Source organism: Grammomys surdaster, unplaced genomic scaffold, assembly GCF_004785775.1.
Source record: "Grammomys surdaster isolate TR1022 unplaced genomic scaffold, NIH_TR_1.0 126036, whole genome shotgun sequence".
NCBI lineage: Eukaryota > Metazoa > Chordata > Mammalia > Rodentia > Muridae > Grammomys > Grammomys surdaster.
This window is the reverse complement of record NW_021620849.1, coordinates 2,246,877-2,267,817: the sequence shown is the minus strand read 5'-3', so window position 1 is coordinate 2,267,817 and position 20,941 is coordinate 2,246,877. Positions and strand designations below refer to the sequence as shown.

Here is a 20,941-nt window from a genome sequence, read left to right as displayed (position 1 = left end):
AACAAACAAACAAACAAACAAACAAACAAAATGAGAAAAGGTGTTACCAGTTAGGGATCATTCCTTTTAAATGGGATTGGATGAGATCTCTTGTGATACCAACTTTGACCATCTAAAGGAGAGAATGACTATTTGAACTAGCAGACTTTTGCCTAATTCATTGCAACATTGTAATAACGAAAAATAAAACCCTAGCTTTGGTTGGCCCAAGGTTAGAAGAAGCCACAAAAGCACCCTCCTTGTCCCTCAAACTGGCACGGCTGCTGGCAGGAATTGCCAGTCTGGATCCTTGTTGCCGACGCGGTTGGCTCCAGGATGGAACCAGAAAGAGGGGCTCAGTCCTAGCCAGGCTTGAATTGGTTATCAGGCTGGCCAAGGCGATCCTGGCTGGCTTTGAACTCAGAGATTCGCCTGCCTCTGCTCCAGGGCTTCTACCGCTGTGCTGTACAGGCGAGCGCGCGGACCTCCCCAGGGTGCCAGAGCCGCCGGACCCCGGAGTACCGAGACTAAGTTTCCGGGAGCAGCTAACAACAGGACACCAGCCGGAAGTGTCCGTGTTGTCCCGGAAGAAGGTGCGTTCTGGGAGCAGCTGGTGCCGAGAGAAGCGGGACCGGCAAAGATGATTCAGGCGATTCTGGTTTTCAACAACCATGGGAAACCGCGGCTGGTCCGCTTCTACCAGCGTTTTGTGAGTGCGGCCCGACCCACCACGCCCCTGCGGAGCACCCGAGCCATCCCTTCCCCACGGCCCACAGCGCTCGGCGGCACCTCGGGCTCTGGCACTGTGCATGACCCACCCCCCTGCTCCTCCCTCATCCTTCTTGGTCTCGGATTTTCAGTGCTTTGTGACACTTTCCCTTGGGTCTTAGGGCCAGACGCAGGGCACAGTGCCTAATTGAGATCCTGGATGACAGAAGCTTCTGTCTTTTAAGTTTTGTGGGGTTTTGTTTGTTTGATTTTCTTTTCTTTTTAAATTGATGAGCGTAGTTTTGTGATGGTCCGGTGGTTGGGTTCTTTAGTTTATATTTTCTCAAGGGCGTGGAGAGAAGTTCTTCTCTGGAATCGCTTGCTTCATCACTGGCTGGATTTATCAGGGTTGGGCTACTTTTTATCCTGTAAGGTTACAGAAAGTCTCTTTGAAAAGTGGGGGAAAATGATATATTACAAGATGCCCGTTGTAGTGGAGAACACCTCTAAGCTCAGAACTCGGGAGATGGAGGCGTGAGGATCAGGACTTCAAAGTTATCCTCAGATACACAGCTAGTTCTAAGCCAGCCTGAGCTATACCCATCCGTATCTCAAGAAACCAAATAAACAAACGAATAAATGCCATCATGGGATGCCTCAGCAATGTTCAAGCAAATTTGAATTCTCTAGAAACATTTCCTTTAGGAAAATGAAAATGACATTATTTGCCTCCTGTTCCCCAACATTTTATTTGTGGTTAGGTTTCAAAATATCTGAGAGACTGGTTAAGCCCGAGAAGGAATGGAGTCAGAAAACCTTCAGACTTCAGCTCCATGCCTTCTACAGGTTAAGAAATGTCACTGGGCCTTTTATTCCTTTTTTTTTTTTTTTTTTTTTTTTTTTAGGTTTTTCGAGACAGGGTTTCTCTGTGTAGCCCTGGCTGTCCTGGAACTCACTCTGTAGACCAGGCTGGCCTCGAACTCAGAAATCCGCCTGCCTCTGCCTCCCAAGTGCTGGGATTAAAGGTGTGCGCCACCACCACCCGGCCATTTATTCCTTTTTTTTTTTTTATCATAGTAAAAAATTGCTTTTTAAGATAGGACTATCCAACTACATTTTTTAAAAAGAGCACTTCATATAACTTCAATTTGTGTGTGCATTTCTTTCTCTTATTTTCTAAGTTTTATGAGCTATAAATCACTGTACAGCTACTTAATGTGTGCGCTTTGGTGGCATCTGTCACAATTTGAGAACGTTTTTATCTCTACTAAAGAAACTTACTGTTATTAGTTACCTACCCTGTCCCTAAGCAAGCACTTACCTACTTTCTCTTTGACTTACTAAGACATACTCAAGTTTCTGTATTGTAGTGTGTGTGTGTGTTTTATTTGTTTTTAAGCAGGATCTCATTAGGTAGCTCAGGCTGTCCCAGAACTGGAGATCCTTCTGCTCAGATGGGCCTGATGGTGGGCACATGTCTATAATCACAGCACTTGGGGAACTGAGGCAGGAGAATTGTGAGTTCAAGACCAACCTTGGCTACATAGTGAAGACATTATAAGCAACAAAAATAAAACCCTATCAACCAACCACTGAAAGAGAAGAGATGCTACCACAGCCCTCCACATCCTGGAGTTACAGGCATGTGCCACCATGCTCTGCTGGTCGTGCGTGTTTTCCATTAATTGCTCTGAACATTCATAGGTTGAGTTTTAGTACGGACATTTCTTTTTCTTGGTTTTTTGTTTTTGTTTGTTTTTCAAGACAGGGTTTCTCTGAGTAGCCCTGGCTGTCCTGGAACTCACTCTGTAGACCAGGCTAGCCTCGAACTCTCGAACTCAGAAATCCGCCTGCCTCTGCCTCCCAAGTGCTGGGATTAAAGGCGTGCGCCACCACCGCCCGGCCTGGACATTTCTTTTTATTTCTCCTACTTTATATGTAGTAGTAGAGTCATTAGGCCACATGATAAGTATGTGGTAAACTTTTTAGGAAACTGGCAGGTGTTTTCTGAGTAGTTGTTCCCTTTCATATTGCTATCAACAATGTATCAGCATTCCAGTTTCATCATGTCTCCTCCAATGTTTATCTCTTTTGTTTGTTTTTGTTTTCTGAACTAGGAAGTGAATTCAGAGCATCCCTCATTCTAGGCTATCCTCTACCACTGAGCTACATGAGCCTAGCCATGTTGTCTTTAATTAAAGGCATTGTAGTGGGTGAAAATGGATCTCCTTTTTCAATGGTTTTGATGTCTGCTTCCAGAGTGACTAAGGATGCTCAGCACCTGCCTTGTGCTTATTGGCTGTTTGTGTATCTCTGAAGATTATGGAATTGTTTAAAGACTGCTTGAGTGAGACTCCCTTGAAAATTGCCATGTAGTAAAAAGATAGGACGGGTTGTTAAAGTAACTGGGGCATGTAAGCAGTCGCCAGTTTGCCTTTTTGTTGAGCCAGGACTTAGTTGGCCTCGTTGTTTGATACCACCACCCTGTCCCCACTTTTCTCCAGTTCCACCTATAGGTAGAGAAAGGGCTTTAGTTAGAAAAATAAATGTTTCGTCAGTTTACATAAGTGCTGATGCTTAGTATGCTTTGTATTTCTGAGCACACAGAGTTAATCTTTGACAACATCCTAGCAAATGTGAGCTTGGTGTGTTGTTCACATGGAAACCAGAAAGATAGTGATTGATTTGTTCCAATTTGTGGGCCAGTGATTAGCAAGTTTGCATTCATGCATTCAGTAGATACTGAGAGGTTTTCAGAACCCACACTGAGCCAGTCATTTCCTCAAGGTGATTAGTTCTCTGGTTTTTTTTTTTTTTTTTTTGTGTGTGTGTGTGTGTGTGTGTATCCCCCTCTCTCCCCTTTAATAGCTTTTAAAGAACTGGCCATTTCAAAGCTAAGTTCACTGGTGTAGAACAAAAGGGATTACATTTTTTAAATGTGTCTTTCTGGTTTAAGGAAGATTCAAGGTGAACATTTTGCTTACGCTGTGCAGTCCAGAGTGTAGTCCCCAGGCCTGAAGCATTGCTGTTTGTGGGAGCTTGATAGAGCAGCAGTCCCAGTCAGGTCCCAGCCCAGGCAGATTAAAGCAGAACCACATTTAAACATTATCCCCAGCTGACTCATCAGACAGCACCATGTGAGAAGACTGACCAGAGGGTTTACATTATTCATAGATTTATTTATTTTAAGTGTATGAATTGTTTTGCCTGCATGTATGTGTGTACCACATGTGTACCTGGTACCCGTGGAGGTTAGAAGATAGTGTTAGATCCCTTGGAACTGGATCTATTGATGGTTGTCAGCCATCACCTGGCTACTGGAAATTGACACCCGGGCCCTCTGTAGGAGCAACAAATCCTCTTAATGGCTGAACCAATTCTCCAGTTCCTGATCTAGAGAGTTTTATTGTTATTGTTGTTGTTGTTGTTTGTTTGTTTGTTTTCCAAGACATGATTTCTCTTTGTGGCCCTGGCTGTTTTTGAACTCACTGTAGACCAGGCTGGCCTCTAAATCACAGAAATCCATCTGCCTCTGTCTCCCAAGCATTGGGATTAAAGGCATCTACCACCATTGGTCTAGAGTTTTTAACTACCTCTGTTTTCCCAATAATCCTCTGTGAGTAAAACAGCATCTTGTATGCAGTACTGGTATTAAAGTAAAAATGACAAATTTATCGTTTGAGACGTGCGTGATTACATCTTTACCTTCATATAGTTCTGGAACTTTGAGTTGTTAAATACTCAGTATTGATGTCATTCAGAGGGTTGGGGTCAGATTAAGAAAGGGAATTGAGGATTTTTCTCAGATTATAGGTTCCAATTCTTTATTTGACCCTGAGCTTGCCTGTAAGATATAAAGGCTTGTGACTGAAGTATTTAGGTAAATAAGCCCATGTCAGTCGCAGTAGCCTTGTTTTTCCCATAGTTACTCTCTGTCTTCTGTGTGCTTATGCATGAGCTTTTCCAGTTGTGCCCCATGTAGAACCCCTTCTTTATTGATTGATTGGTTGGTTGATTGATTGCACATTGGTATGAGAGTGTCAGATCCCCTGGAACTGGAGTTACAGGCAGTTGTGAGCCTCCATGTGAGTGCTTGGAATTGAACCTGGGTCCTCTGGAAGAGTGCCCAGTGTTCTTCATTGCTGATCTCTCTAGCCCAGAGTCCCTTCTTTACAGATCTGTTCTTGTTGATTGGTGCACCGTTTCCTCACCGGCCCCTGACTCTTCTTTTTCTTGTTGTTCCATAGCCAGAAGAAATTCAACAGCAGATTGTTCGAGAGACGTTCCATCTGGTCCTCAAGCGAGATGACAACATCTGTAACTTCTTAGAAGGTGGAAGGTAAACCATCAGCTTCAGGTGGCCATCTCTCTACTCCCCCAGCTCCACTATGGGTGGCCTTCATTGTATCATTTCTTCTAGTACCTGCAGGGGTCACTGGACCTGGTGCAGCATAACCTATTCTTTTGTTTGGTGGGTTTTTTTCGGGGGTGGGGAGGGGGCGAGGTTGTCAAACACAACTAGGTCTCTGTATAGCCCAGACTGGCCCTGTACTCAGAAGTCTGCTTGCCTTCTACAGCTAGGGTTAACAGTGCGCACCACTAATCAGACCCATGTACCCTGTCCTCAGCATGAGCTGCTCAGGGAGACACCGGACGGATTCTTTGGGAAACACTTGCACTGAGCTTCAGCCATCACTGAATTTTTTTCTTTCTCCTTTTATCTATTTATTTTTATTTTATGTGCATTGGTGTGGGTGCTGGGAATTGAACCTGAGTCCTCTGGCAGAGCAGGCAGTGCTCGTAAGCACTGAGCCATCTCTGCAGCCCCTGGTCATCACTCTGATGTCTGGTCACTGGCAGGATAGGCAAGAGAAAGGTAAAGGTGGAGTCAAGGGGCCTCAGGTTCCCCTCCACACTCAGTTGCTGTTCCTGTGGAATGCCTGCTCTTCTTTGTTAGGCCCATTCCCACTCTTTGGTGCATGGTGTCTTTGATAAGTTTATTTAAGATTTGGGTTCTCAACTGCTACTACCATCTTCCACAGTTTGATTGGTGGCTCTGACTACAAACTGATTTACCGGCACTATGCTACCCTCTACTTTGTGTTTTGTGTGGATTCATCAGAGAGTGAACTTGGGATCTTGGACCTCATCCAGGTACATGTAATCATAGACTAATAGCAACAACTTTCTGAGTTTGCATGGGGGTGGGGGTCATTCAGTAACCATCCTCTGGGTCCTTTTTTTCAGTTTCATTGATATCTATAAGAGTTACCAGGGGCTGGAGGGATGGCTCAGCAGTTAAGAGCACTGGCTGCTCTTCTAGAGGTCCTGAGTTCAATTCCCAGCAACCACATACTGGCTCACAACCATCTATAGTGAGATCTAGTGCCTTTTTCTGGCCTACTGGCATGCATGCATGCAGGCAGAATGTTGTATACATAATAAATCTTAAAAAAAAAAAAAAAGAAAAGCCGGGTGGTGGTGGCGCACACCTTTAATCCTAGCATTTGGGAGGCAGAGACAGGCGGATTTCTGAGTTTGAGGCCAGCCTGGTCTACAGAGTGAGTTCCAGGACAACCAGGGCTATACAGAGAAACCCTGTCTCAAAAAAACAAAACAAAACAAAAAACAACAACAACAAAAAAAGAGCTGCTAGCTGTCCACCAGGTGGTGCTCTGGGAACGCGCCTGAGCTACCTTCCATAACTTAGCTGTTAAATACTGGTTTCTACCCAGCCCTCACACTGCACTTGGTTATTGATGTTTTGAATTTTCTTTCAGCTCTGAAACCAAATTATTTTTAAGTATTTATGCTTCCTGTGTGCAAGACACATGCGTTTGTGTTTGCACAGATACTGTGGAGGCCAACAGTTGACATTCAGTGTCATCCTCAATTGCTTTCCACCTTATTGTTTGAGATAAGAGTCTTTCACTGGACCTGGAGCTGCTGATGCTGCTGAGACAGACTTGCCAGCCGATCTCGGGCATCATGTCGTCCTTGCCTCCCCAGTGCCAGGGTTTGCCGCATGGGCTTTTTGTTTGGGTTCTGGGAGAGCAAGCTCACGTCCTTATGTTTGTGCAGCAAGCACTGTACAGACAAAACCATCTCCCCAGTCCTGAGTAGTTAAACATTTTATTTTTACTTGCAATGGTGGCCTAAAGCCAGGGTATGGAACATCCACAGTTCCTTCTTCCCTAGTTTACTTTCATGACCAGTTTCAAGAGCAGGAGTCCTCTTAAGGAGGAGTCTAAAGGTGCATAGAAAACAAAAGCGTCTCTTACAAAGCGGAGTGGAAGTTGACAGGTGGCGCAATCCCAGTCCTCAGGAGGCCAAAGCAGGAGGGGTATTATGGGGAGCACAGGGGCATTGTGGGGAGCACAGTACTCAAGGCAGGGGTATTACGGGGAGCTCTTGGGTGCCTTTTGTGAACTTTCAGTCTTGAAGATGAAAGGGTTTTTAAACAGACTTAGAACAGAACTGCATAGGACAGGTCTGCTGAATTCGAAAGAAAAAATAACAGGACTGACATTGCTGGAAATCTCAGGAGCTACCAGATGAGGGAATGGAGAAGATATCAGAAAATCAGGCACCAGCCCTTATGCATAGAAGGGGTGAACAACAGCTGGAGGCCCCATCTCAAACAAGATAGTGAGGACCAACACCTGAGGTTACCCTCTGACCTCTACATGAAAGTCATGCTTTTTGAGTTTCAGGTCAAGAAAGCATTGAACTTCCTGTTTCTACAAAAACAGCTAGAAATTTCATAGTTAAAGAAAGTATTAAATAGCGACTAAGGGGAGTATTTGAAAATTCACCTATTATGAATTACCTGATATTGAGTCTGATAAAATTACAAAGTTGGACCAGCTGTAGTGGTGCATGCCTGTAATCCCAGCCCCCTGGGAAGCAGAGGGAGGAGGATCATTGCCAAGCCTAGGGCTCCACCTGATCTACGTAGTGAGTTCCGGCCAGCCAGTAGACCAGTGAGGATCCGGTGAGATCCTGTCTAAAAACAGAACAACAACAACAACAACAAAAAACAAATGTTGTAAAATCATAACAGCAAGACATAAAGTAACATTTGGAGTAAATACAGCTTTTCCTTGTTGGGAGGTCAGGTAGAGACAACAGCAGCCTCAAAGATGGACTCAGTGGATTAGATAGGGAAGCAGGTGCAGTTTCTTCAGGGAGCCTTCAAGAGCTCAGGGAAGGGAAACTCAGGGAAAGTGAAGTACCGAGTGGTGTGTGTGCGAGCACAGTACAGGCCAGTAAATGAGGAAAGCTAACAACAGCTCAGATCCCACCAACTGAAAATACTGCATTTACTTGTAAAATCATTTTATTATAAATGTCTATATTTAATCACAGTGTGAGTGCTATGGTGTCTGTTTAGAGGTCTGTCTTATTAGGGTTTCTATGGCTGTGATAAAACACTATGACCAAAATCAGCTTGTGGAGGGAACGGTTTATTTCAGCTTGCACTTGCACATCAGTCCATTACTGAGGGAAGTCAGTACAGAAACTCAAGCTGGGCAGAAACCTGGAGGCAGGAGCTGACGCAGAGGCCATGGAGGACTGCAACTTATTAGCTTCCTCTCTATGGCTTGCCTTTTTATGTCATTCAAGATCACAAGCCCAGGAGTGGTGCTGCCCACAGTGAGTGAGGTGGGTCTTCCCTCTTGCCCACAGGCCAATGTGGTAACTAGGTAGTGTCAAGTTGACATAAAACTTGGCAGCACGAGGTCAGACTTACCTTGTTGGAGTCAGTTCTCTCCCTCTACCCTGTAAGTCCTGGAGATGAACTCACTTTGTCAGGCTTTACAGGAGCCATCCTGCTGGCCCTGTGCTTTTGTTCTGTACTATTACAGTATTTGAATTCCTGAGGTTTTTATGACAAATTCCCATACATAGTAAGAAAAACAGTGTTTGTTATTGGCATTTTCTCAGAGTGTTCTTTTATTATTTTCCAGAAAAAAGTTGATTTGGTATATGTAAGGGAAGAAATTTCCAATTTAGTATAATTTCCCAGTACTAATGGACTTGAGTTGTCAGGTTATAAGGATTCACCATTGAGCAGTATTGTGGTGATTGAAAACTATCTCATATTTACCTGCAATTCTGTTTGGTTTTGTTTCTTTAAGACAGGGTTTTTCTGTATAGCCCTGGATATCCTAGAACTTGAGTTGTAGATCAGGCTGGCCTCAAACTTAGAGATAGCCTGACTGTGCCTCCCAAATGCTGGTGTTTGATGTGTTTGCCACCACTGTCTGGCTTTAACTGCTATTTTTAAACAACAACAAAAAACTGTATTACTTAAATATACAAAGAGTTATAAATCGTGCCACTATGAAATGTCTGTGTCTGTTTTTGGTATTACATCTGCACATCTCTCTGTAAGGTATACACCTGAGGAGTACAGTTGCTAGGTCCTAGAGTATTAATACTTAATGGCCAGCCGTTTTCCAGTGTTTGTTTTCCAATAGAAACCATGTACCAGTTATCAGTCCCAGGTCAGGATGTCAGACACTTTTGCCCATTGCATCTTGCTATCAACATCATCAAGGAAAAAGTTGAGCTCTGGATGGAATAACAGTTTGCCAACTAACAAAGGCAGAAATTGGTACCAGGATGTGGGGTATCGCTGTGGCAGACCCAGCCACGTGCTTTTGGTAATACTGTGGTGGCATTTGAGATGTGGGCTGGAAAAGCCATAGAGTGCTCAGAGCCCAGGCTTGTCTGTGGGAGCTTGGAAGATAAGAATGTTGAGAGGTGCAGATGATAGAGGCCTAGCTTGTGAATTTCAGAGGAAGGAAAGACTGTCAAGGCCATTTGTATGCTACTTTGAATTAAGTATCTGTTTCTAGTTAGCTGGGGATGAAGAATCGGCCATGATTAACAAGAAGCCAGCACCACTGATGTGAACCTTTGCTTTGCTAGGGCAAATGATGTTAGCCAGATGGAGCTAAGAAAGTAGCAGTACTTAAGAAGAGACAAGTGTCACTGAGGTGAAATCTTCTGAGAAGTGTTTTGTTTTTTTAAAGGATCAGTGTACAGAAGCTGTGATCCAAAGAGGGCTAGGGCTGAACCTCATGTTGTAGTCTTGGTGATGAGTAAGAGGCCTCTAGGTGGTACTGGCTCTGAGGGCATGAAGGAGAGCATCTGAGGTTTGGCACCACGAGAGGATAGAAGAGACTGTTGGTGAGGGTGCAGTCAAAATCCCAGAATTGACGGAGTCATGGAGAGAAGCTAAGGCTTGGCACCATGTGGTCGAGTCAGTTCCTTATTGGTGAAGGTGTAGCCCACTTGCAAAGGCCCTAGCAGTTTTCAAATGCCAGCACCACGAGATGGCTATCAAAGAACAGCAGCAGCTGTGAGGGAGCTGGCTTGAACCTACGAGACAAGCTGTGTGTGCTGCTGAGGGCAGAGCTGGAGAAGTGGCTCAGGCCCTTTGGAGCCCAGAGAGTCGTGGGAGATCCCAGACATCAGACACTAAACTTCTTACACTGTTAAATTTTGGTTTTGCTTTAGTCTGATTGTGATTGTGCCCTGGCACTTCCTTTTTGAAATAAGAATGTAAGTTATTTGTTGTTGTTGTTTTACAGGAGTTCACAGTTAAGAGGCTGATATTTTAGGGAGGCTTTGGATATTTTAGAGAAATTTTTGAAGAAAGCTGAATGTTTTAAATACACTGAACTTTTAAAGTGTTTGCATTTTTAAGACTGTAGGACTTTTAAAAGTTAAAATGTTGAAGAAATGGCTCAGAAAAAGGAAGCCTCAAGTGAGAAGATGCCCCATCAGATTGGCCTCTGCGTCAGAAGGACTAGGGTGTGTGCCAGGCTTGCCCCTTTCCACTCACATGTGACATTTGTAAAACAGTGACTGATGTTCTCTTTTTATCGTTTCTTCTTATTCCTTAGGTTTTTGTGGAGACTCTGGATAAGTGTTTTGAAAATGTCTGTGAGTTGGACTTGATCTTCCATATGGATAAGGTATGTCCTCTCCCGGAACTAGAGTTAGGACATCTCCAACCACCGTGCTCTGTCCTGTTCTTTCACTTGCTCTTTTGTTCTGACCTAGTTCTAGAGTCTGTTTTAATTAATTAGTCAATTAATTTTGCAGTACTGGGAGTTGAGTCTAGGGCCTCGCATATGCTAACCAGCTACTCTACCACTGATTCATACATCAAGTCTGAACCTGTTGTTTTTTTTTTTTTTTTTTGGTTTTTCGAGACAGGGTTTCTCTGTATAGCCCTGGCTGTCCTGGAACTCACTCTGTAGACCAGGCTGGCCTCGAACTCAGAAATCCGCCTGCCTCTGCCTCCCAAGTGCTGGGATTAAAGGCGTGCGCCACCAACGCCCGGCTGAACCTGTTTTATTTAGTGAGTTTAATAGTTCTGAGAGGCCAGTGAGATGGCTCAGTAGTAAGGGTATTTGCTTGCCAAGCTTTGATGTCCTGAGTTGAATCCGCAGCATCCACATGGTAAAAGGAGAAAACTGACTACTGCAAATTGTCCTCTCATCTCCACACGTGCTCCGTGATGGCATGTGTGTGCCCCACCCCAGAAAAAACAGATTAAGCAAGCATGTTTTTATCCATCTACTTATTTGTTTGTTAGTTATTTTGTTGTTTGTTTGTTTTTGAGACAGGGTTTCTCTGTGTTCTTAATCTGGCTGGTCTTGAACTCAGAGAACCAACCGCCTCTGCTTGGATTAAAGGTGTGGACCACCACATCTGGCTTTTAATATGTTTTTAAAAAGTTAGATGTTAAATAGTTTTGAGATTTTTTTTTTTTAGATTGTAATGTGTATGTATGTTTTTTGTTGTTGGTTTTTGCTTTCTATTTCTTTTTAAGATATATTTATTTTATGTATATGAGTGCTTTCTCTTCATACACATCAGAGGAGGGCATCAGATCCCATTACAGATGATTGTGAACTACCATACCATGTGGTTGCTGGGAATTGAACTTGGGACCTCTGGAAGAGCAGCCAGTGCTCTTAACTGCTGAGCCATCTCTCTAGCCTGTGTATGGGTGTTTTGTCTGCATGTATGTTTGTACAACAAGTGTGTACCTGATACCCCCAGAGATAAGAATTTTACTGAATCCTCTGGGACTGGAGTTACAGACATTGTAAGCTGCTGTGTGGGTGCTGGAAATTGAACCCAGCTCCTTAAAAGAGCAACCAGTGCTCTTAACTGCTGAGCCACCCCTCCAGCACTGGTGTACTTTGGTTTTTTTTGTTGTTGTTGTTGTGCTAAAGTCTATTAGTTGCTTCGTCACAGAGATTATCACTGGGCCTGTTCTTCCTGGTTGCTGGTTCTTTCACAGGCAGACTTCTTAGTATATGGTAGTTATGACATAAAATAAGTGGCTATATATCCAAAACTGAAATTTTTTTTTTTTTTTTTTTTTTTTTTTTTTTTGGTTTTTCGAGACAGGGTTTCTCTGTGTAGTCCTGGCTGTCCTGGAACTCACTCTGTGGACCAGGCTCGCCTTGAACTCAGAAATCTGCCTGCCTCTGCCTCCCAAGTGTTGGGATTAAAGGCGTGCACCACCACCGCCTGGCCAAAACTGAAATTTTTATATTAGTTATGGAATGAATTTCCTAGACATAGGCTGATAACAGGGAAGCTTTGTAATGATGTAACCTCAGGAACTTTGACAAATAAAAGTTGTATCCTAGGGGGCTGTAGGACTTGGTGGTGAAGAGTGCACATTGCAGTCAGGCATGGTGGTGCATGCTTTAATCCCAGGATTGAGGAGGCAGAGGCACGTGGATTTCTGTGAGTTTGAGGCCAGTCAGGTTTATAGAGTTGAGTTCCAGGACACCCAAGGCAGTTTCACAGAAAAATTCTTTCTCGAAAAAACAAAACAAAACAAAATGAAAAAGGAGTGCATACTGCTCTTTCGGAAGATCCAGGCTTGCTTCCTAGTACCTATGTGGTTACTCAGACTCCAGTCAGGAGAGCTGATGCCCTCTCCTGGGCTCTGCAGATACCCAGCATGCATGTGATATATAGACATACAGGCAAAAAACCTCATGCACATAAAATAAAAATAAATCTTAAAAGACAAAATAAAATCTTTTTTTTTGTTTGTTTGTTTTTTTTGTTTTTCAAGACAGGGTTTCTCTGTGTAGCCCTGGCTGTCCTGGAACTCTCTGTAGACCAGGCTGGCCTCGAACTCAGAAATCCGCCTGCCTCTGCCTCCCGAGTGCTGGGATTAAAGGCATATGCCACCACTGCCGGGCAGGAATTTTTTTTTGTTGTTTTTGTCTTTGTTTTTGTTTTTCGAGACAGGGAGGAATTCTTTTATATATAGACATTTTGTTAATTTATTTCTAGTGTTTTTACTTTTTATGGTTTTTCTGCCCACACTCTGCTGCCCAGGATCTCTAGGGTTGTGTAGGCTAGAAATGGGTGGGGTAACTGGCATCAGGTCTGGGTTGCTGGTTTCCAAAGCACCTCACGCTGTTGCTGTGAAGCGCAGCATTTGCTGTGGGCCTTTTGTAAACATTGTTTATCAGGTGAAGATTCTTCCTTGCTCTTCCTAGTAGCTGGGAGTTTCTGGTCATGAAAGGATATCAGGATTTGTCAGAAGCCCTTCTTCCTCTGTCTCCTGGGTGCCTTTTTGCCTCATCCTTCTGATGCATTTTAAACATCTGTGAGGATGTCTGCTCAGTCAGAAACGTGATTCCAGTTCTGTTTTATTGGGCATGGCTTTTAGAAGGAAGTAAGTGGTCATAAACACGCTGCCCTTTCTCATATGTCTTATCTTCTCATCAGTTCCATAAAACATCTTGCTGCGGCAGCAGATTTCTTCTACTGTTCATACAACTGCTTATTTTTAGCTGTAGGTCGGTACTGGGAAATGACTGCTTGTATCTATTTGTTGTTGAAATCGATGGTAGAAGGAGTCAGAATCCCGACTTAGTCACCCTTAGACTGCCTGAAAGTGTTTCCCAGCAAGCGACTTCACTTTCCTTGCATGTCAGGCTGGCTATCCTCACCCTCACAGAGCATTTGCCATCTCAGGTGTGTTTTGATAGTCAGCTGTTTTGTTTAACTTTTGTAGGCAAAAGGCCTATCTGAAACAGCAAGCTTATCACTGAATTAAATGCTTCTTAATAGAAGAATCTTCTCTTAATTTGAGGCTAGCAGCTCCTGGTGGTAGATTTTGCAGGTCTTCATCATTGCTGGCCCTGGTAGTTGCTCTGCCACCTTTATGCTCATGGGGCTTAGAGCAGCAGGCCTGGCTAGACCACATTTGACTGAATTTCTAGTACTTTTGAAATTTTTCCAATCTTGGCGTTTCTTTTGTTTACTTTGAGAAAAGATCTCATGCCACCTAGGCTGGCCTTGGACTTACTGTGTAGTGGAGGCTAAACTGATAGGTCCTCCTCTCTCCCTACTCCAAGTGTTGGACTTACAGGCACATGCCACCACACCCGTCTTTAATCTTGGGGTTTCATTTTCAGACTTCTAAATTGTTTTTATCGAATCTCATATATTTTATTGCCTCTATCTTCATACCTCCACATTGTCATTCTTTATTGGAGGGAGTTTGCTCCATCCCATTTCCTGTCTCTTTCTGAAGTACGCCATAATCTTGATCCCTAGACGTGCCGCTGTGATGTCACTGGATGAGCCACTGCCTCACAGAGGAGCCTTTCTGCAACACTGCCCCCTCTGCTTCTAACTACATTTTTGTCATTTTGTTCAAGGCAAAGTTTTCCTCCTTCCTTTCCTTCCTTGTTTTGCCCTTCCCCTCCTTTTTCTCCCCTTTCTTTCTTTTACTGTAGTGCAGGACAAGAGCCCAAGGCCCTGCGTGTGCAAGGTAAGAATAGTGGTTTTCCACACCCCTGCACCAGGGTAAATTTCTTGGCTGAGGCAGACCTACACCCATCTTCCATTTTTACTTCATCTCTTCCCCATCACCTATTTTTCACACATACCTCCTATTCTTAGGTGAGTTCCTGATCTCCAGATCTTATAACCATTTCTTGGCCACCACTTTCTTCTTTTTTTAAAGGTTTATGTATTTATTTATTGCCTGTATGTATGGCTGTGTTGAGAGATCCTCTTGAACTGGTGTTATAGACAGTTGTGAGCTGTCATGTAGGTGCTCGGAATTGAACCTGGGTCCTCTAGAAGAGCAGCCAGTGCTCTTAGTTGCTGAGCCATCTCTCCAGCTCTGACCATTACCTTTTTAAGTGTCTCTGTAGTACCTAGTGCTGTGAGCTTTCTATCGGGACAGCTCTAACCACTTGTTACCTCAGAATCTTCCTGAGTTCTCACCTGTTCTCTCCCCTCTTTCATAGATTCAGCTATATCTTGTACTTATTTTATATACTCAAACTACCATATTCCTCCTCTTTCTTCTGTCTTGGAAATAAGGTGTCACTATGTAGCTTTGGCTGGCCTGCAACAGCTTTATGTAGACCAGGTTGGCCTCCAGCTCACTGCCTCTGCTGAGATTAAAGGCATGTGCTAGCACTCAGGAAAACTACTAGTCTTGAAGGTAATTCTCAAATTGGTCTACTTTTGATGTCCTGTTTGTGACAGGATTTCATGTAGCTCATACTGGCCTCAAATTTCCTATGTAACTGAATAGGATCCAGTTCTGAGAGGTAGCCATTGACTCTCTAGACACATCTGGAACATATCTTTGCAGAGGCAGTTGATTCCTCAGTGCTCCCAGCAATCCCTAAACACAGCTCAGCATCCTAAGTATTGGCATTGTGGTAATTGAGTTTCCTTTGTGGAAAACTGAGTGGCTGGCTTAGCATCCTCATCTGCAGCCTCTCAACAGCAAATCAGGTATTGGACTCCAACTGGGTCTTCAAGATTGCGTTATCAGACTCATATCCCAATTCACTGGCTTCGTCCAGGAGCTGGAGCAGCGGCTCTCAGCTGTCCTAATGCTGTGTCCCTTCAATACAGTTTCTCATGTTGTACTGACCCCTAATATTTTTGTTGCAACTTCATAACTGTGACCCCTATGAAAGGGTTGTTTGATGCCAAAGGGATCGTGACCTACAGGTTGAGGACCACAGGGTGAGATGGCTGCTTTAGTCTGTGATGGCTTCTCAATAGGGATGGCCTGTGTGCTGCTGGGTGGGACTGAGCACAGGAAAGCTGCCAAGTAGATAGGTGAAAATGCTGAGTGTTTGCGGTTGAACTTCTGAAGTCTAAGGTGACAGGCTTATAAACAGTGATAACGGGTCATGCTTGCCAAATGCCCTTCTGGGAACAGATCAGCAACAGCAGGGCTTGACAGCACCTTTTATATCTTAGTGACATCTTTGAAGCAGGTATTCTGCCTTGTTTGCTTGGTCTCTGGAAACAAGAGTGAAAATACCTGTCTTTGTGTGAGTTTACTGAGGAATTGAATAGGCTGTTTGGGCTTAAGTTCTCACAGTAGGAGCAAGCCAGCACATTTGACTGTCTCTGGCCATCTTTTCTTATCTGAATGTGCCCAAGAGCAGGGAAGCAGGTCCCGCCTGTTGTCTCATTGCATCCCTAGCCCTTAATCTACTGATGTGTTCAGGGGACGGAGTATTGCTTAAAGAATGAGGAAGGGCATTCAGGATGCGTCTGTGTAGGCTAAGGATCAGTGAGATAGCAGTTTGTCAAAGGTCCACATGCCTCTGTCCACCCTTGCCCCCATTTCTCAGTGTTGGCTTCTCTGCTTAAGAGAAGTGTCTCTTTCTATCACGACAGTGGACAGGTTTGTGAAAAGGAGTTTTTAGCTTCCAAAGCCTGTAGAATATGTTTAAAAAGAAGTGGAGGTGGGAGTGGGGAGCCATGATCTGTCCAAACTACCCCTTATGTCTATCCCCACCAGTGTAGGTTTCTCTTTTAGTAAACCTTTCACTCCTGAGGGCCCAGTCTCATTGGCTGCCAGTGATTGGTTGAAATCACACACACACACACACAGCCTCTTTGGTTTGTTTAGTTATTCCTTATTAGAAGCTAAGGGCAACTAGGTAGCTAACCCTGTACACAGAACAGCAACATCTGAGTTTTTAGAGCAATCTGTTTGGAATCTAGCCTTTTCAAGAACATTCAGTGTTTTTTATAAGAAGTGTAAAGGGAGCCAGGTGTTGTGACACCCTGTAACCCCAGCACTTGGGTAGCTAAGACAGGTACTCACAATCAAAGCCAGCCTGATGTATAGTGATGACAGTCTTTTCCTAAAAACAAACTTAACAACCAAACTGTAACCAAGAGTAAAGTTAGTTGCCAGTGCTGTCCCTTATATAAGATGCAGATGAAGTCAACCACACATTATGCACTTAGTGGTGGATCCTGATCTGATGTGCCCTTAAAGGCTGGAATGGAGGTGCATTTCTGTGTTACAGCAGCAGAGGCTGAGCACCTACGAAACAAGCAGGACTTCCCTCCCCTCCCCTCCCCCTCCCTCCCTCCCTCCTTCCCTCTTTTCCTCCCTCTCTCCCTCCCTCCCTCCCTTCCTCCCTCCTTTCTTCCCTTTCTCCCTCTTTCTTTCCTCCCTCCCTCCTTTCTTTTCTCCCTCCCTCCTTTCCTCCCTCCCTCCCTCCCTTCCGTCCTTCTTCCTTTCTTTGTGACAGTATTTCTTTGTATGGCTCTGGCTGTCCTAGAACTCATTCTTTAGACCAGGATGATCTCAAACTCAGATATTAGCCTGCCTCTGCTTCCCAAGTACTGGTATTAAAGGAATGTGCCACCAAACTCTGGCTAAGCAGGACTTTGTTAGCTAAGAATACTTTGCTACACTTGCTGTTCATGTGAATTCTTAGAGGCTTGGTAATACATCATCCCAAAAATCTCCATAGCTTATAATGGGTTTAGTTTATTTTTCAAGAATTGAGTGGTCGCTGTGGCATTGCATTTGGAGGTCTAGGCTGTTAGAAGTCCACCTGGGTGCTTGTGTGTTGGTTCTTCCAATGACATACCTACCGTTAGTCATTTCACTGGTCAACATAAATTATATGCTATGTTGGGGACTAGGCAAACACAGACCTACCTTGTAACAGAAGGGGGGAGAGCCTACACTTCATAAATACAGCAGTGACTACTGATGATTTAGTTTGACTGTTTGGAAACAAGGTCTCCTATGTCCCAGGCTGGCTTCTAGCTCTTAATGTGGGCAGGGATGACTTGGAACTCCAGATCCTCCTGCCTCTCTCTCCTCACCAGTGCTAGGATTGCAGGTATGTGTCATCATGCCCAGCAGGCTACCACTGGTTTTTCATTTGTTCTTTTGGGGGTAAAGCTGACATTTAATTCATTAACACTTTATATTGCATATTACAAAACTAGAGAAAAAAAATTTTTTTGAGACAGGGTTTCTCTTTGTAGCTTGACTGTCCTGGAACTTGCTCAGTAGACCAGGCTAGCCTGGAACTCATAGAGATCCAACTGCCTCTGCCTCCCGATCTCTGGGATTAAAGGTGTGCACCACCATTGTTCAGCTGAGAAATGTTTGTAGGAAGACAACATGGCTGAGGAAGAGGCATCTCCTACAATGGCTTTCCTGAAGTACTGAGTATATTTGATATCTGTGTCTTACATGCTTCCTACATGAAGTTAGATTTCTTTAGAAATTAAAGTTCAGTAATTCTGAGGAGCAGGTGCCTTTCCCCTTAGGAAGGCTTTGTGCAAATGACCCCTATTTCCTCAGACTTCTGACCTTGGAGAAGTCCTGATGCCTGCAGAAAGCTTTTATGGGGTTTTGTTTTTCACTGTTTTGGTTTTGTTTTGTTTTTATGTGTCTTTTTTTCTTCTGATTATCAGACAAAAAGTGTTTATTAAGTATTTACTAGGAGAACATTGCTAAATATAGCTTCAACTAAAGACAAATTTGTCTTTTACACTAATTCTCTACCTCCAAGGAGTCTGTAGTCCAGCAGACAGGATGGGTTGCCCAAAGCCACTGTTTGATCTTGGAGGAATCCCTCCTTGGAAGGCACTAGAAACTATGTGCAGCTCTCAGTTGACTTGGTGCTGTTGTGTGGGAGCCCCCACTATGCATGGCTTTTGCACCACTTTGATCAAGTTGGATTTCACCCAACCGGAAGGCATGTACATGCTTTGTGTGGAGTAGGACAGTACCTAGTTGTAAGGCTTAGTTATCAGTATTTATCAGAAATAGAGAAAAGAATGAGACTTTGAAGATGTCCCTGTTCTGAGGCTAGACTCTGAGCCTAGACTCTGAGCCGTTGGTGGCAGGATAGATGGCAGACTACCTTCAGCTTCTAGCTGAAAGTCAGGAGTTCTTCACAGGGAAGCATGGCAGGCACCTGCTGCCGCCTGAGTATACTGGCTTTGGTGCTGGCCACTGCATCTGAGAGTGACTTCTTTTGAGTCATGAGGCTGGTGAGAAAATCCCCACAGTATGAAGTAGAAGATCAGCATCAAGTGAGAAGAACAGTGAGGCTGTATGAGCTCCCACCAGAGAAGTCACTGAGAAGAGAGTCTGGGAAAGAAGCTGGTGATAGGCAGCTGCCCAGTGCCAGCAATTATGATATGGACTTTATGCATCCTTATCTTTTGTAGGTGTGGTGATGTCTTCCAGTAACAGATAACGACACCGAGGCTTAGGTTAAAAGTTCCTGAAACTTAAACCCATGTTCTTGCTACACAGAATGGGAGAACTTTAAAGTATGACTGTTACATTGAAAACTGTGTATTTCTGTCAGTTTTTCTTACAAAACTAGAAAACAAAAGAGTAGAAACAAGCTGATAGTGGATACCTACCTTTGACCCCAGCATTCAGGAGACGGATAGGAGGATTGCAAGTTTGAGGCCAACTTAGGTTACACAAACGCTCAAGATCTGATGGCACTGGGGAGGACATGCATGTTGGGAAGGGGTCAGTGGGAGATGAGGTACTTTGCATAAACTCCAGCTGAACCAAATATAGATCTGTAGACATTTGAGACTGTATGTGTGTAACCATTGGACTTAGTGTCCTTGACCACTGTTGCTAATCAGTGGTACCCAGGGCTGCTTTCCAAAGCCCTCTGGTGGGGCCTGAGGCAGGGGTGCTGGGTGAAGGGTAGGAGAGTAGGGAAACTGGATTGGATGCAGGGTGTGTGCTCAGGGCTAGTCAGAGGATTTAGAGTGGCGGACGGGGTGACAGTGGAAAGCCTTGTCCTCCTCACCGTAAAGCATTCTTTGTTCTTAGCTTCCATAACATACTGACCTGGAAGTTTTTCCCATTCTGGCCATTTTCTTTAGCCTTCTGGGCTTTTTTTTACCTCTCTTGGTGTTACTTGTTTTTAGATTAGGTGTATATGTAGGGCACTCAAGCTCATTGCACTGCATACTCAGGGTGTCCAAGACAACCTCCAGCTCCATGCTGCTCCACACTGACAGCTGTGACTCTTCCTAAGGAAGCTAGTCTTCACAAAGTCCTTGTGGCACCTGTCCCACTTGCAGACTAAAGCAGGCTACCTATGTGTCCCCAACATCCTTGACTGCTTTTGTAGCTGCAGCCGTCACAGTATGTCACAGTATGTCTCTGCTTATGGTGTGGTTAGGAACAGAGACTCAAGCTTGGCTGGCTGGACTTGAATCCTAGCTCTACCACGTAGGAAATCTGTGGCAGTGAGAGTCATACATATAAAGTACTTAGAACATAGTAACTACTTACTTAGCTTGTTTCCCTACTGGGTATTGTGTAGTATTGTGAAAGTGTGGTCAGACTGTCTTGTTCAAATATTTATGGTTACACACAGGCACATATTGACTGTGTGATTACTGTGAATTCATGTATCCTCTGTTTTAAGACTGGAGGAAGAATTAATAAAGGATTCCTGTCCATGACGTAGTAGAGAATAAGATGTGGCGTTTGTTAACTAGTGATGACTATAGAGAGGGCCCAGTACAGGAGTGGGAGGCTTTGGTGGACATGGCCTGATGTTTATGTAGGGTAGGGAGAAAGTCTCTGATAAGATAGCATCTGAGCAGAAAGAAGAGGGAGATGGGATGCTGGAGCAGAGCATTCCAGATTCCTGGAGCAACTCGTAAAAGGACCTTGATGCCTGAAAAGAGGCAAACGATTTCATGGTCATGGCTGGACCGCAGTTAGAAGGTAGGAAGGAGGAGTAAGAGGTGAGGAGTGGGAGATGTAGGAAGGGGATGGGGAGAGCACTGCAAGCCACGGTTACAGAGGAATCTTGTGCAGAGAGAAGGTGCCATGTGCATATAGTGAGTGCATGGTGTGTGTGTCTTTGTGTGAGTATGTGTGTCTGTGTGTGTATGTCTG

General features: G+C 44.2%; 1 protein-coding gene across 1 annotated transcript in view; it reads left to right on the top strand.

Moving 5' to 3' along the window:
• Positions 1-569: 569 nt before the first annotated feature.
• LOC114610332 (AP-3 complex subunit sigma-2) overlaps positions 570-20,941 on the top strand; it is a 37,577-nt gene continuing 17,205 nt past the window's right edge. The window contains exons 1-4 of the mRNA XM_028754867.1: positions 570-688; positions 4,935-5,026; positions 5,730-5,841; positions 10,605-10,676. Of these exons, the coding sequence (XP_028610700.1) occupies positions 620-688; positions 4,935-5,026; positions 5,730-5,841; positions 10,605-10,676 (345 nt within the window). The 5' untranslated portion in view covers positions 570-619. The remainder of the gene's footprint in view (positions 689-4,934; positions 5,027-5,729; positions 5,842-10,604; positions 10,677-20,941) is intronic.